At 50.5% G+C, this 14,096-nt stretch overlaps 1 protein-coding gene across 1 annotated transcript in view; it reads left to right on the forward strand.

Moving 5' to 3' along the window:
* Positions 1–9,444, forward strand: part of NR2F1 (nuclear receptor subfamily 2 group F member 1) — a 10,169-nt gene extending 725 nt beyond the window's left edge. Inside the window, exons 1-3 of the mRNA XM_022592796.2 lie at positions 1–140; positions 2,585–3,112; positions 8,217–9,444. The exon at positions 1–140 is cut by the window's left edge and continues 725 nt beyond it. Coding sequence (XP_022448504.1) covers positions 1–140; positions 2,585–3,112; positions 8,217–8,497 — 949 coding nt within the window. The 3' untranslated portion in view covers positions 8,498–9,444. The remainder of the gene's footprint in view (positions 141–2,584; positions 3,113–8,216) is intronic.
* Positions 9,445–14,096: the final 4,652 nt, after the last annotated feature.

Below are 14,096 nucleotides of genomic sequence, written 5' to 3' on the forward strand. Positions count from 1 at the left end.
TTTCTTCAAGAGGAGCGTCCGCAGGAACTTAACTTACACATGCCGTGCCAACAGGAACTGTCCCATCGACCAGCACCACCGCAACCAGTGCCAATACTGCCGCCTCAAGAAGTGCCTCAAAGTGGGCATGAGGCGGGAAGGTGAATATTTATTCTGTGCTTCTCTCCCTGAGCTTCGCCCGCCTCCCCGGCCCTCTTTCTTTCTCTCTCGCGGGGGTGGCTGCTGTATGGGGCTGGGGTTCCTGCGGTCCCGGTCCGTCCCAGCTTCCCCTGTCCCCGCTACCTTCCTCCCCCGGCGTCTCCAGCCGCCCCCACCCACCCCAGCTCGCTGCCGCTGCCTCCCCCTCCCGGCCTGCGCTCCTCTCCCCGGCTCCTCCACCCCACCCTCTGCCTGCTCAGGATTTTGTCCCTGGGATCGTGAGCTGTGGCTTAAAATCCCCTCCCTCTGTCTTGGATGTGCTCGGTGCGTGTCTCTTTCCCGCGTGTGCGTGAGGATGCTTGGGGCTGGGCTGGCATGAACTTGGGGAGGGGTGCTTATTTCCCCCGGAAAACTCTGTTTCTGTGTTTTTTCATTCCACTTTCCCCTCCACCTCTTCATGCCCTTTATTTAAAATGGGGGAGGGCTGGAGACTGGAGTACTCTGAACCATAGATTCATTACTGCATCATCCTTTTGGAAGCTTAGCTTGGAAAAAGAGGAGTGAGATTTATTGCACTTGTAGGTCTAATTAGGGGGGAAGGGGGGCTTCTGGCCTGTTCACTGGTTCCCTCTCCTCTTCACCGAGTTGGGGCCGCCTCCTCCAGAGCTGTAGCCTTGTTTTTACCCCTCTACTTTCAAAGGAAAGTTTGTGACTGAACCGTGCTTTCATAGTTGTGTCATTTTTTTTAAAGCATGATACTCGTTTTACTTCTTCACCAAACTCCACCCTCTGCTTAAATACTGCATACAAATTACAATTTACAGCGGCATTTACCGATCCTTCTGATTTGGCTATAATGCATAGACTGCAGCTGGCATGAGCTTCCACATCATTTAATCCCTGTGTTGTATGGCTTTGGTTTCTTTTAACACAACTTTTGATGTTGTATTTAGATATGCTTCATGTTCATGTGGCAAGAGATGCAGCACTTTTCTTATAAATATATCTAGCCATTTACAATTAAAGTTTATCTCCTGACAATCATTAAAGATGTCTTATAGTCAAATTAGTGATCCAGTCAATTTTGTAGAATGTAGATTACTCCTTCTTGTAACTGACTTTAAAATTATATTTTATATGCCACAAGAAAAGAAATTGAATTCCTTCAGATCTCAAGGAGCAGGCAAATATGACGACTTCATTTCTAGCTCCAGGGAGATTTTATAGGCATCTGAAAAACAAAAAACAAAACAAAACAAAAAACTTTGAATTGTACTCTCATTTAATTGAAAAATAACTGCCAAGTTCAAAACTGTAATTAGAAAAAAGTATTCTAGCCATTATGTTTCAAGAGCTTAAATTGCACTGGGGCTTGCATTAAAATTAGAATCAATGCAAACTTAAGAAAATAGTGTATAACCTGAAGTAAGATAGCTACGTGTACATGGACATATCTATATTAATTTGCTGGGGGGGAGAGTTCAGTAGCCCTAACTTTTCCTAAAGTTGTCTTTGTTTACATGGCAATTTAAAACGCTGGCACTGTTGAAGTAAAACATACACATTAAAAAAAAAAAAAAAACTTTGGTCAGCTTTAAGAACTCAAAGCATGCTTACGTTTTGCATTCAGATGGTTAATGAATCCAGTGTTTTTGCAGTTGCAAGCTCGTGCATTCACTGGGCAAAAGCTGGCTGCAGGTTGCAGTGGCACCGCGCAGGACAGACATTAATTATATTTTCCACTTTTTTCAATAATGTTTGGCTACTGTAAGTTCAACTTTTTTCTTGATTTTTTTTCAATTTTTTGTTGCTTTTAACAGTGAGAACCTTGTGTGGGGCGATGGGGAGGAGGGGATAGGGGAGGGGTGCAGGATACTTGTTTTCTCTTCAAAAGTTGTTAAGTGGTTAGTAGGGTATGTAACTTGTATCTATTTTAAGGATAATTCCGTAGCATTTTTAGAGAATATGGAAACATTTTGAGCAAAACCAGCTTGCTTGCAAATGAAGAGGCAGCTAGGCATTTGCCTAGAACCACAACCTTTCTCTGGTTTCGCCTGTTTTTGTTTTTGTTTTACCCTGATTTGGTTCCTTCTGGAGGGGTGAGTGGGATTTCATTAATCTGTGTGTGACTTGTTGGTGGTCGAGGGGCTGGGTGGCATTTTCTTGGCCATACCGGGCTGGGGGCCCGTAACTCAGGCCTAGTTCTGGCAGGGCTGGGGTGGCCAGGGGCGCAGGAGACGGCTGGGCATACCGAGCCGCGGAGCTGGAGGGCTTCACCCCAGATTGCCTCCGGGTATGGGCTGTGAGAGCGAGCGCCAAAGGAGATGCCCCGGGGCGCTTGTGGCTGCGGGAAGAACCTCCGTATTGTGTCGGGCGCGCTGCGGCACGGGATGTTCGCAAGCCCCCTGGATGCACATTGCCTCTTTTCTCTCTTTCTTTTCGTCAGCGGTTCAGCGAGGAAGAATGCCTCCAACTCAACCCAATCCAGGCCAGTACGCACTCACCAACGGGGACCCCCTCAACGGCCACTGCTACCTGTCCGGCTACATCTCGCTGCTGCTGCGCGCGGAGCCCTACCCCACGTCGCGCTACGGCAGCCAATGCATGCAGCCCAACAACATCATGGGCATCGAGAACATCTGCGAGCTGGCCGCGCGCCTGCTCTTCAGCGCCGTCGAGTGGGCCCGCAACATCCCCTTCTTCCCGGATCTGCAGATCACCGACCAGGTGTCCCTGCTACGCCTGACCTGGAGCGAGCTGTTCGTGCTCAACGCAGCCCAGTGCTCCATGCCGCTGCACGTGGCGCCGCTGCTGGCCGCCGCCGGCCTGCACGCCTCGCCCATGTCCGCCGACCGCGTCGTGGCCTTCATGGACCACATCCGCATCTTCCAGGAGCAGGTGGAGAAGCTCAAGGCGTTACACGTCGACTCGGCCGAGTACAGCTGCCTCAAAGCCATCGTGCTGTTCACGTCAGGTGAGGCTGCGGCCGCTGGGAGGGCAGGCCGCGCCGGGAGCGCCCGCAGGCCCCGCTCCGCTCGGGCCCGGCCTCCTGCGCCGCGCCGCTGCACCCGCCGCGGCCGGGCCCTCGCCGGACCTCCGGCCTGGCCGGGACCTGTGGCCCCCGCGCGGGGAAGCGGCCGGCGGCGCCGCTGCCATCTTCGGAGCGCCGCTGTGCGGGAGCTGAGGCGGCGCGGGCGCGGGCGGCTAGGTGGCCCAGCCTGGCGGCCTGGAGCCCCGCGCGGGGCCGCGGCGGCGGCGGCGGCGGCGGGCGCGTGGCTGGCGGGGGGTGGGGCGGGGAGGCGGTGCCGTGGATCCGTCTGGCTGCGCGTGTGTGCGGTGTGCATGTGTGTGCGATGTGCGTGTGCGTGTGTGCCGGAGCTCAGCGTTTCTGGGGGAGGAGAGGGAAGGAAGAGAACGTGGGAATGTGGCTTTCTCCTCTGTGTGGCACGCTCCCTGGCTGACTTTCCCGACACAGTGAGACACAGAGAGGGAGAAAGAGAGGAGTACGGGCAAATAAATCATAAATAATCCCGCTTTATTGCATCCTGATTTTCCCTTATCGGAAACCATTCATGTTTGCAGTTGCTGAGGTTATTGAGGGTCGTAAAAAACGTATTCGATCTAATCAAGAAAGATGAAAAACAAAAGCAATACTGTAGAACCCGCAAGTATGGGAGGATTCCCGTCCCGGAGATAAATCTCATAGCCACGCAAAACGCACGAACATTGGAAATTTAACAGAGTGCCTTAAAAATATCAAATTAAATGTAGGCAGTGGTAACATGCATGTTAACAATTTCTCTTATGATAGATGGTTCAAATTAACTTCCAGGAAAATGCATTAATGTTGCCTTTGAAGGCTCTGGTCCGAGCCTCTGAGAACACTGCCCCCCTTTTATTATTGTAACCTGCAAGAGGGAAACATATAAACACCCAGGACAGCAGGTAATGGGGGGAAATAAAAACAAAGCCAGAAAGGACGCTGGTGGGGAACAGAGCTGCTCAAACTGGGTCTCGGGCCTTGCCCACTGTGAGTAGGGTTAGCTGCCGGTTTACCACCATTATTGGCGCTATTGTTTTTAATTCCTCCATTCAGAGAACAAATAAACCATCCTAATAAATCTATCCTAGAGGCAGGACCTCCAAAGGCCAAATTAAAACCACTCTTGAGCAGAGATGGCAAAACCCCTTTCCCAAGGCCTCGTTGAACAGTAAGCAGTGGTATAATCTATCAATATTTCCTGGCTTTCATGCGTGAAGAATCATATTTACATTGTATTAAAATGACTCTTAAATTTGCACAATATTGTAATGTAGCAAATGTAGTATTAATATCGATCTGAACAGCAGATAATTTGTTTAGACAAGAGCATCTCATTTGTATGCAGGGTGGCCTGAGCTGTGGACTTGGACTGCCCCCCTTTTACTTTCAGTGCAAATGCAGGTCTGCTAGTGGGAGAGGGAGTTATTCTTTGCAAGAGGATAAAGTGCGAACCTTAAAACAAATGGAAGATTTATTGAATAGCCTCCTCGGTGTTTGAATGCATTTTATCTTAATAAGTCTTCTTGATGGAAACGTGTTTTTCAAAAGTGACAAAGAGCCTGGGAAGCAGCGACCCGGCTGCTTTAGCTCTGGCAGGCCTGGGGCCTGTCTGGCTCTCCACTACCCAGCTCTTTAGCCAAATTAATCAGGAAGCAAGCCAGTGTCGGGGAAGCTGGGGTTTTAAAATCTCATCCAGTGAGGTGTCTTGAAGCAGAAATGTGACTTGGAGCTGGACAGAGGTCTTCTCAAGAAAAGTCTCCCTCCCTTTTCCTTGTCCCCCCCCGCCAAGGTTCTTTGAACCCCCTTGACTTTTCTGATCTCCTGCCCTTTCCCAGAGAGAGGCAAGGACTGTGCAGGCTGTAAGGAAGACTGTGGAATTATTCATGCTTTCCTTTCAACTTTCCACCCTAAAATGTCCCTGTGAAAAGTGTTCCTTTAAAAAAAGTTTTCACAAAGATATTTCTTAAACCAAGTCTTCAAGGTGTAAGGGAGGCCGAGAAGTGAACAATAACATTATTTTGTTGGAAAAATTGCAAGAAGAATATCTGAAAGTGGAAATAGAGCTGTCAGTAGTAATTCACCCCCCTCATCCATACAATACATTTCCACTTTTGACTAAACTTGTTTTGATTGCTAGCCAGAAGGGAATTCATGGGAAGCCTTCTCAAAGTCATCCAACTTTTAAGCAAACTTTGAATGATGGAAAAGACAGTTTTAGACATATTGTCCAACGAGGTTTACTCCGGATAAGTATTTGAAGCTGGCACGGGGGTTCCCTGTGGTGGTTTTCACATTTGGCCTCCGGATGGTATGTTTAATCCTTAATATTCTGGACAGCATCCAAGGACTAGGTCATGACCTGAACTTACTTTTTTAAAAAAATTCATTAATTCATACACCTAAATATTCTCTCAGATAAATGAGACTTTCCCCGAAAGGAGCCTTCTAGTTAACATAAATACAAGAAATCCATTTTCAGCACAATAATAACTTTGATTTCTAGTTATGGCAGCTGGTTACATCTATATTTCCTGAACACTAAACTCTTCTGAATGCACAACATGAAATACATTCTCTGCACTACAAAGGCTAAGCTGGGAGGGCCTGAGCGGTAATGGTTATTTATTTACATAATTTCTTTTCCAGATACTGTAGAAGAAATATTGAGGGTTCCCACATTGACACTACCATATAAAAAGCGAGACATGGGTTTTGCACATTCTGCCTCCTTTTCTTATCTGGGTATAACTCATGGAGTGTAAATATGTACTGCATCACACCCCCTGCTCACCTAGTTTCGCTACCACAACCAGACGATTGATCTGAGAGCTCATACTGTCTGTCAGTCCACAGTTGGGGGAATTCTGTTGCAGAAATATCCAAAGTAGGAATGAATATCTAGAGTGGGAAACCAAGCCCAAATTAGGGCTCCTGCCCGAGGGAGGCTACAGGGCTGGCCGGATGGCACTTTGCAGCGGGGCCCAGCTACAGGCATTCTGCCTTCAGAGGAGGAAAGAACTCGATGCAGCCAACACAGGGCCCAGGCATGCCTTTCCTGGGCTTCTCTCCCTTGGAGTAGCCTAGCTGGGGGAAGGGTAGTGACCTTGCACCCTGGGGGCCCTAAGTGTAAATATCAGATAAATATTTTACAAACCTGAGGAGACTCCATATGGTCTTTTTTAAAAAAAAAAAAAAAACCTGCTGGGGTATCAGTGGGTCCCTTTCATACTGCATTCTCTGAGGCTGAGAGGGATCCTGTGGCATAAGGGGCAGAGAATGCATGTCAAACAAGATATATGTAAATAAGAGTCTGCATGGTGGTCATTCAGCAGGACCAGGTTAGGAAGCAAAGCCAAGGGCAGACCCTCAGGGTCCCCTCTCTAAGCATCGAAGCCCCAAACTGTTCCTGCCCTCATCCTGCTAGCCATAAAATCTCACTGACTTCCCAGGTCAGGCTAGTGTGACTGCACCCAAATGGCTGGCTAGAGTAATTAGACATCTGAGAGGAACCCAATCTGGATCTGGGGTCAAAGGAGACCTGCCTCAGAAGTTCCTGAATTATCACTAGTTTTATTTGTATTTTTGCTCAAGGCCATAGCCTTGTAGATGAAGGTGTTAGAATGCTTTACAAATCCCAGTTCTTGAAATGGAGACATAAAGCTCAGAAACTCAGCACACCCAGGTTTCGCTTTGAATCATTTGCTGTGTCTTCTTAGGGTCACACTTATCCATTCACAATTATACAGTGTCCTTTTGGGGGCATTGCCATGCATGAACTTCTTTCCAGATCTATATATTAGCAAACTCTGCCTTTGAGCTCTAGTCGACCTCCTGACTGGCTAAGGGCTCCTCTGTGATCTTCCTGTTTTTAAAATATTTATTATTAATACAGGAAACAACATGGGTGTTTGAACCAAGAGAGGAAGCCTTCACTTCATTCCTCTGATTCCACCTTCCCCTCCATTTGCTTGCCTCTAGTTAGTTGATACAGTATAAACTGCTGTCTTGAAATATTTTTAGTAGACCAAGAAGAGCCCTTGGTTGATGTGAGATTAAACACACAGGTTATGAGATGTTTCCTTGGGTACAGGTCCTGCCACAGCAAGCCTATCTCCCCAAATCCCCCCTCAACTCCCCACCTCAGTTCTGAAGCAGAAACAGCAGCTGCCTCCAGTCCAGCTTTGTGTCTGATCGCTGAAGTTGTCTCCTTTCTGCAGCCTGAAGTAACTGAGCCATATTCCTTCTGATTATCATACAGCTTACAGAGATGTGACCAATTTTCAATTACGTGATCTAAGGCACAGATAGAAGTGTTCACCCTGGCTGAGGATTTGCTGCAGAGCTCTTGCTTGCATAGAGAGTGGATCGCAAATCCTCTATTGCCAAAGCAGGAGCTTGATCTGATGCCAGGCCCTGCCAGCCTATGATTTCTTACCCCCTCGCATGTGTCTATTCACTATACCATCTAGGTTCTCCTTGAGGTTTCTGCTTGGGGTCATTTAGGTTTGAGAGGGGGACTCCAAGAAGCATTTTAGAACTGCCTCCAGGCTGCATATTTTGTCAGGGCTCCTGAACACCCCAAAACCAGGGGCAGGAGGGGCAGAAATCCTCCCTTTAATGAGCACAACGGAAAAGATGCTCCCCTGAAGGTGGAGGACAGGTTGCTGTGTACAGCAAACATGGCTCCAGCATCGTACATTATTTAATCCAAAGGTGAAAGAGGAGAAACAAAGGGACTGGAGAGGTTGCTGCCTCTTCAAGTGTGTGCCTGTCTCTCCAGCTCCCCAGGCCTGGTGGGAGTTTGATTTGTTTGTATTTGTGTTGGGGGCCGGGGGAAGGAAATAGTGAAGAAGGAGTAGGGAGGCATGGCGGGGAGGATTTCTTTTCTTCTTCCTTCTATTTCTATTTTTTCCCCTTTGCTCCTTAAAAGAAAAAAAAAATAAAATGAACGGCTTGGTGTTTGTGACTTTGCTGTCCGCTGACCTAACCGTGTGCCCCCTCCCCTTGTCTCTCCTTCCGGTGGCTGCTTGGGCAGATGCCTGTGGCCTGTCGGACGCCGCCCACATCGAGAGCCTGCAGGAGAAGTCGCAGTGCGCGCTGGAGGAGTACGTGAGGAGCCAGTACCCTAACCAGCCCAGCCGCTTCGGCAAACTGCTACTACGACTGCCCTCGCTGCGCACCGTATCCTCCTCGGTCATCGAGCAGCTCTTCTTCGTCCGTTTGGTAGGTAAAACCCCCATCGAAACTCTCATCCGCGATATGTTACTGTCTGGGAGCAGCTTCAACTGGCCTTACATGTCTATCCAGTGCTCCTAGACCTTGGGCGCTTCCCACCTGCCCCCACCCCCTAGAGACTCACAGGACCGGCGGGGGGCCGTGGACTCCAATGCCGCGGGGACACCAGGCGGCCGATGCAGGGTGCGGTGGGCCGGGCAGCGGGGAGGAGGGCCAGGGCGACAGGAGCAGCCCACCGTGCAGAAATGCAACCCGAGCTGCAAACCAGGAGAAAAAGAGACTCTTTTTAGTGTCAGATCTGTGGACACGTTGGAAAGGAAAGGAAAAAGACCTTGTGTCTGATGAGAAAAAGAAAAAAATTTGGAAGAGAGGACCATGAAAATTTTAATAAAACAGAAGGAGACTAACGGACCTTCCAGGATTTATTGTGGACAGATGTGGATATATTCTGTACAGAAAACAACACACATGGAAGTGGACCGAATCCTATGTAGAAACACACACACACGCACACACACACACACACATTGTTATTCATTTTGTAAAATACTAGTCTTTATTTTCATTTTTTTGTAAAATTTAAACATCGTATGCACATAAAAAAGAAACAAGAATTAGGGGAAAATAACATTTTCCAAATAATTATTAAAAAAATTGTCCTGTGTCTATGTATCTATATCTGTTTTGTATTTTTTTCTGGTTCCAAACCAGATTTCCTGTGATTCTATACTAATAATTTTTGATATAACCCTTTGCTTCTTATAATGAGTGCGATATATGTTGTCGAGGCTGTTCTTCAAGAATTAAAATTGAAGTGAAAATTTAAACAAAAAATAAAAGAATTTAGCAAAACCCACGTGTCTGGTTGCTTGACAGATGTCATCAGCGCAAGAGAACCCTCCAATTATTTTCCACTCCGATTATTATTAGAATGGCGGGGTGAGGGGGAAAACTTTTAAGGTCCATTACCAAGTTGGCTAGATTTATTTCCTAAAAGCAAGCAGCTGCTTTGGTTTTGTAAATGTGGAAGGCCAGGCTCTGCATGGGACAGAGGGGGGGGTGGGTGGCAGGGCACTTCGGTGCCGGCAGCAGCCACTGTGACCTTGTAGGTGGTGGGCAGCCAGCACGCAGCTGGCCAGGAGGCTGGAGCAGGCCCGGTCCCTCGGGGTTGAGTCTCTGCGCTGCCTGCTTCAGTATCTGCAGGTGGGAACTTGCCTGGCTGGAGAGGATGGAGCCCTGACAGTGGGGGGGGGGGGGGTTCAGCATGGAGAGGGCCACTCTGACACCTCTGCGTCTCATCTGTGACTGGAGGGTCAGCCTCTTCCCAGCTCTGGGAGAGAAAGCTGGGGATTCAGCTGCAAGCCCTGGCTTTGCTCCTCCTGCGGTCCGCTATATCTGGCTACGGTTTACCCTTCACTCCAGACCCTGTCACAGGGGTTTCCCGGGAGGGCCCTCTAGCTCTGTGGGGCATCTGGAAGGGCCCCACTGTGGCACTTAGGAGTGTGGACCTGGAACCTGGGAGTCCAGCAGCTGGGCTGGAGCAGATTCTTTCCAGAAGCGGTGTGTGAGTCTTAGTGGCCCTTTCAGGGCAGCAACCTCCTGCTGAGGTCTCCCCTTTGGTGTGTGTGTGGGTCTGCTCTCTGTAACAGCTTTCAGAGCATGAATGTTTTATAGGATCCAAGTTGGCACTGTGAGAACACATATTGCCAAGGGAGCTTTTTCTTAACATATTAATAAAGCCAGGTCTTTTAAAATAACACCTCTTCACCTCTTCCCTCACCTTCTCCCCCAGCCCCAAACAGGCACGGATGAGGCATGAGGCTTTACTTTCTGAAGGCAGTGGCAAAGTTTTGCTCTCAATTTGCTGTCTAGAAGTCTCCAGGTGGCCTCACCCCTTTAAAAATGCATGAACAAGCTCCAATCCACCTAAGGTTTTAATATTCTGGGGGCAGAGCAGCCCGGCAATGCCACCGCTTTCTGTGAAGAAGACCCTGCAGGTCCGCCTGGGGACCGGCCCTAGCCCTAGGGCAGCTAGACGGATAGGGTATGTGGGGTGTGGAGCCCCTGGGGCCCTCCTCCCTTCCAGCAGGTCCCACCCGGCCCTGGGCCTCATCCTTTGCACCACACCCAGGGGCAATGGTTTTGGGTCTAGGCTGACTTCTTTGCAGGTTGGGCACCCAAGGCAGGAGGAGCGTGGGAAGAACTCGTATTTAACCACTGACTGCCCCCCAGGAAGTCTCAGGGAGCCTTCCCGGGAGTGGGGGGATTAGGGTGGGCTGGGCTGCTGCGGGGGGCTGCTGAAGGGAGCTGAGCTGCCTCCACCGATCTTTTCTACCTTTCTTGAAATGAGATGTAAATATATTCATTACAGTGTGATCCCTCTGATGAAAACAGATAAACATTTTCGTAGGTCAGAAACGTATTTTTCAATTAATTTCAATATGGAGGCTCAAGCATAAGGCACCCAAAGTGGGATTGGCCAGGAAGCCGAGGCCCAGGGTGTAGGAAGCACTTGTTCCAGGGCTCAGAGTTGACAGTGCTAACTTGTCTCTTGCTCAACAGCCTACAGCCTGGGGAATCCCAGTGACCTTTCTAAGCCTGGGCCTAAGCTGGAGGGGTGGGGGTGGGGGGTGACCAGCACAGCATAGGAAGAAAAGCAGGCCTTCCTGTGGCCTCACAGACTCCCTCACAGGTTTGGTCTAGGAACCAGGAGGCCCTGGGGACGAACAAGAGATGCTCAGAGGCCATTTCTGGGATCTGCGGGCAGTGGGTTTCTCCTCCGCTGCCTCCTTGGTGGCTGGGGTAGTCCCCGCCTGCATTAAACACAGAGAGACAGTCATCTTCAGAGCTCTCTGTGCGTCTCAGCCAGAGAGATGGAGCCTTCCCAGGGGCCATGTGGACGCCCCTGCAGAGCAGCACAGGCTGTCCGCAACCCGAGGCTTTCCATTCTCAGAGCGCGCAGTTGGGCCCTATGAATCTGCTCGGGCTAAGGGAAGGTTTACGAACTGAGACAGGCATCTAAGCCACCGGGTGAAGCTTCCGACAAACAGGAAGCATCGTCTCCGCTCCCGGCCATCTACAATCTCCTTGGCCGGGCTGACCAGTGGCCATGGCGGGGGAGCTAAGGGCCCAGCGGCCCGGGGGCCCCTCGCAGTGTGGAGCAACAGCCCACTAGAGGCCGGGGTGCCCCCTCAGGATCCTGTGCCACCTCAGACCCTTGGAGCCGCTGGGCAGAAGGCCACGTGGAGCAGGTGGGAGTCTCCTCTGCCTGGGTGGCTGCCCGGAGGCCCCTGAGCACTGAGCCACCTTAGAGCCAAGCGCCAGGGGGAGCCCTGGAACCCAGGTGTGAGGCCGCAGGCAGGTGTAGCCCAGAAAGTCCGCTGGAGGACTCAGGAGAGTGGGGCTGGGTGAACTGGGCGGGGTAGAACCGACGGGTACCCCCAGGGTCAGAGGAAACCCATGTTAACAGTTGGAGAGTGTCCCACACAAGGTGACTTCCCTCTGGAAATTACCTGTGACATAATGAAAGTCAAACGTTGAGAATTTTAGGGGCTTTGAAGTCGGTTTAAACTACTGTAGCCACAAACTTTGCTGAAAGCACCAAAAAAGGCTGTCTTGGGACTTGCTCTCCTCCGGCAATTTCTAGGGACTATAGCTGCGCCTCATCTGCCGCGGAGGGACAAGGACTGGCGCAAAGGACTTAAAATATGACCTTTGCCCCGACATGCACATCCCAACCTGCGGCCAGGCCTGGCGGAAGCCCGGGGGTGGGGATCGGCCTCCCTCCCGGCCACCAGGACCACCTTGGGCTTCCGGAACTCTGCACCTCGGTCGGTTCAGGCGCTTGGTCTCTGGCAGCCGCAAAGGGTCTCCGTCCGCTCCTGGAAGCCCCTCCGCCCAACTTTGCGCTCAGGGGCGCTGGGGATCTGGAGGCCCCTGCACCCAAGCCTACCTGAGCCCGTCTGCTTGGAGTGTGCAAAAGTTTATTTTTAAAAAATCCTGCTTCTCCTCCTCCGCTCGTAGGCAGTCCTTGTGTCTCCTACAGCGGCAGAATCACCTCGTAAGCTCCTCGATTCCTCAGAACAAATCACCTGAATGTCTCTGCAATGGGAAACCGTGAAGGAGCGTGGGGAAGGGATTCAGGGAAACACAAGTGGGAACTAATAAAACTCTTGTTAGAGGGCCTGCTCAGGATTCGTGGCGTCACTGGGCCTTTTACTTGGAAAGCCAAAGAGTTGTATTCCTAAATGAGTTAAAGACCCATTTACCTCTGTCGTGTTCTATTCATCAAGCCACAAGTTGAGAGTTCCTAACATGAAACTATTTGTTTGCTTACACAACCAGCTGGGCGCAATTTCACGTCTGAGATATCTATCTGAAAGCGCCTCTCATTTATTATCTCTCCTTGTCAGCGAATCCATTTTCCAGCCCTCCCTCCCCCCGCCTTTGGACTTTATTTATTTATTTATGGTGGGACTTCTTTGCCTGGGAGAACCTGGGTCTGGAAGGCTCCCAGGGGAGCGGCCGCTCCCTACGCGGTTTCCGCTGCGCCCAGGGCGCGTGGACCAGGGCCCGGTGGAGACGAGCTCGCCGCAGGCCAGGGTGTGGGGCGGGCAGCGGGCGGGCCCGGCCGGATACAGCTGAGCTGCCTTTCTCCCTAGATGTCCTCCGTGCTAGCTCTCCCAGAGTAAGCCACAACCACCTGTGCGAGGAGAGGGCGGGAGGAGGCCGGGAGGGGAGCTCAGGAGCCTCTCCCCGAGTTAGGGGGCCGAGATACCGATTTGAGAGATGCTTTCACAAAGCCTCACCTAGTCCCGCGGGGCCAATCTCTTCTCCTGGGCCGGAGCGCAGAGTGAGTAACCAAGATGTAAATAGTTGTGTGATGGGTTGGGGGAGGGGGCAGCGCATTTATTGTGTGTGCTGAGGGGAGAAGGCTGCACGTGGTTTCAATTTTGAAGCACAAAGAAATAACGTGCAATGCAGAAAATAGGTTTATGAATGTAATTGAGAGGAAAGAAAACAATTAACACGGTGCAAGGTTGCACACTCGATTGGCCACCCCTCGCCTTCTCTTCCACCCCAATTTTGAGAAATCCGGGTCATGTGAATAGAGTAGGTCTAGGCAGTTGGATCGGGCTGACAAGGGAACCCCTGATGGAGGTCACAGTGATGGGTGGATAATGTGTCTATCCATCTCCTAGTCTGCTAAGGCCTCCTCCAACCAAGCTGATAGAAAGAGATCAAATCCCCCCCAGTCCAACGTATAAAATAGCCCCAGTTGTAAAGATGGAAAGGAGAAGGGGTGTCTGTAAGGGAGGGGAGGGAAAAAAGAGAGAGAACAAGGGATTTCTTTAAGAGAGACCAGGCTGGTCTCCGCAAGCTATCCTATTGTGTTGATTTAGGAAGACATTTGCTGTATATAACGCTTAAGGCTGAAAATATCATTGCGCAGCCAGATAAATAAAGCGTTGGCCCAACGGTGGGGTCAGCGATCGATCTCTGGGCTCAGAGGAAAAAGGAGAGAGGCAGGGTCATGCGCAAGCCTCTGTCTGTGTGCTTGTCAGTCGGCATGCATGAGCCTGAGTGTGTGTGAACGTCAGGGTGTACGAGAGAGAACCGAGTCTTCAGCTGGCCAAGAGGCTCATTAGCATTCCTAACCCATGGACCTGCACTGACAACT

Source organism: Delphinapterus leucas, chromosome 3 (assembly GCF_059928025.1).
Source record: "Delphinapterus leucas isolate spDelLeu-1000000601 "Yukka" chromosome 3, BTC_Dleu_Yukka2, whole genome shotgun sequence".
Taxonomy (NCBI): domain Eukaryota; kingdom Metazoa; phylum Chordata; class Mammalia; order Artiodactyla; family Monodontidae; genus Delphinapterus; species Delphinapterus leucas.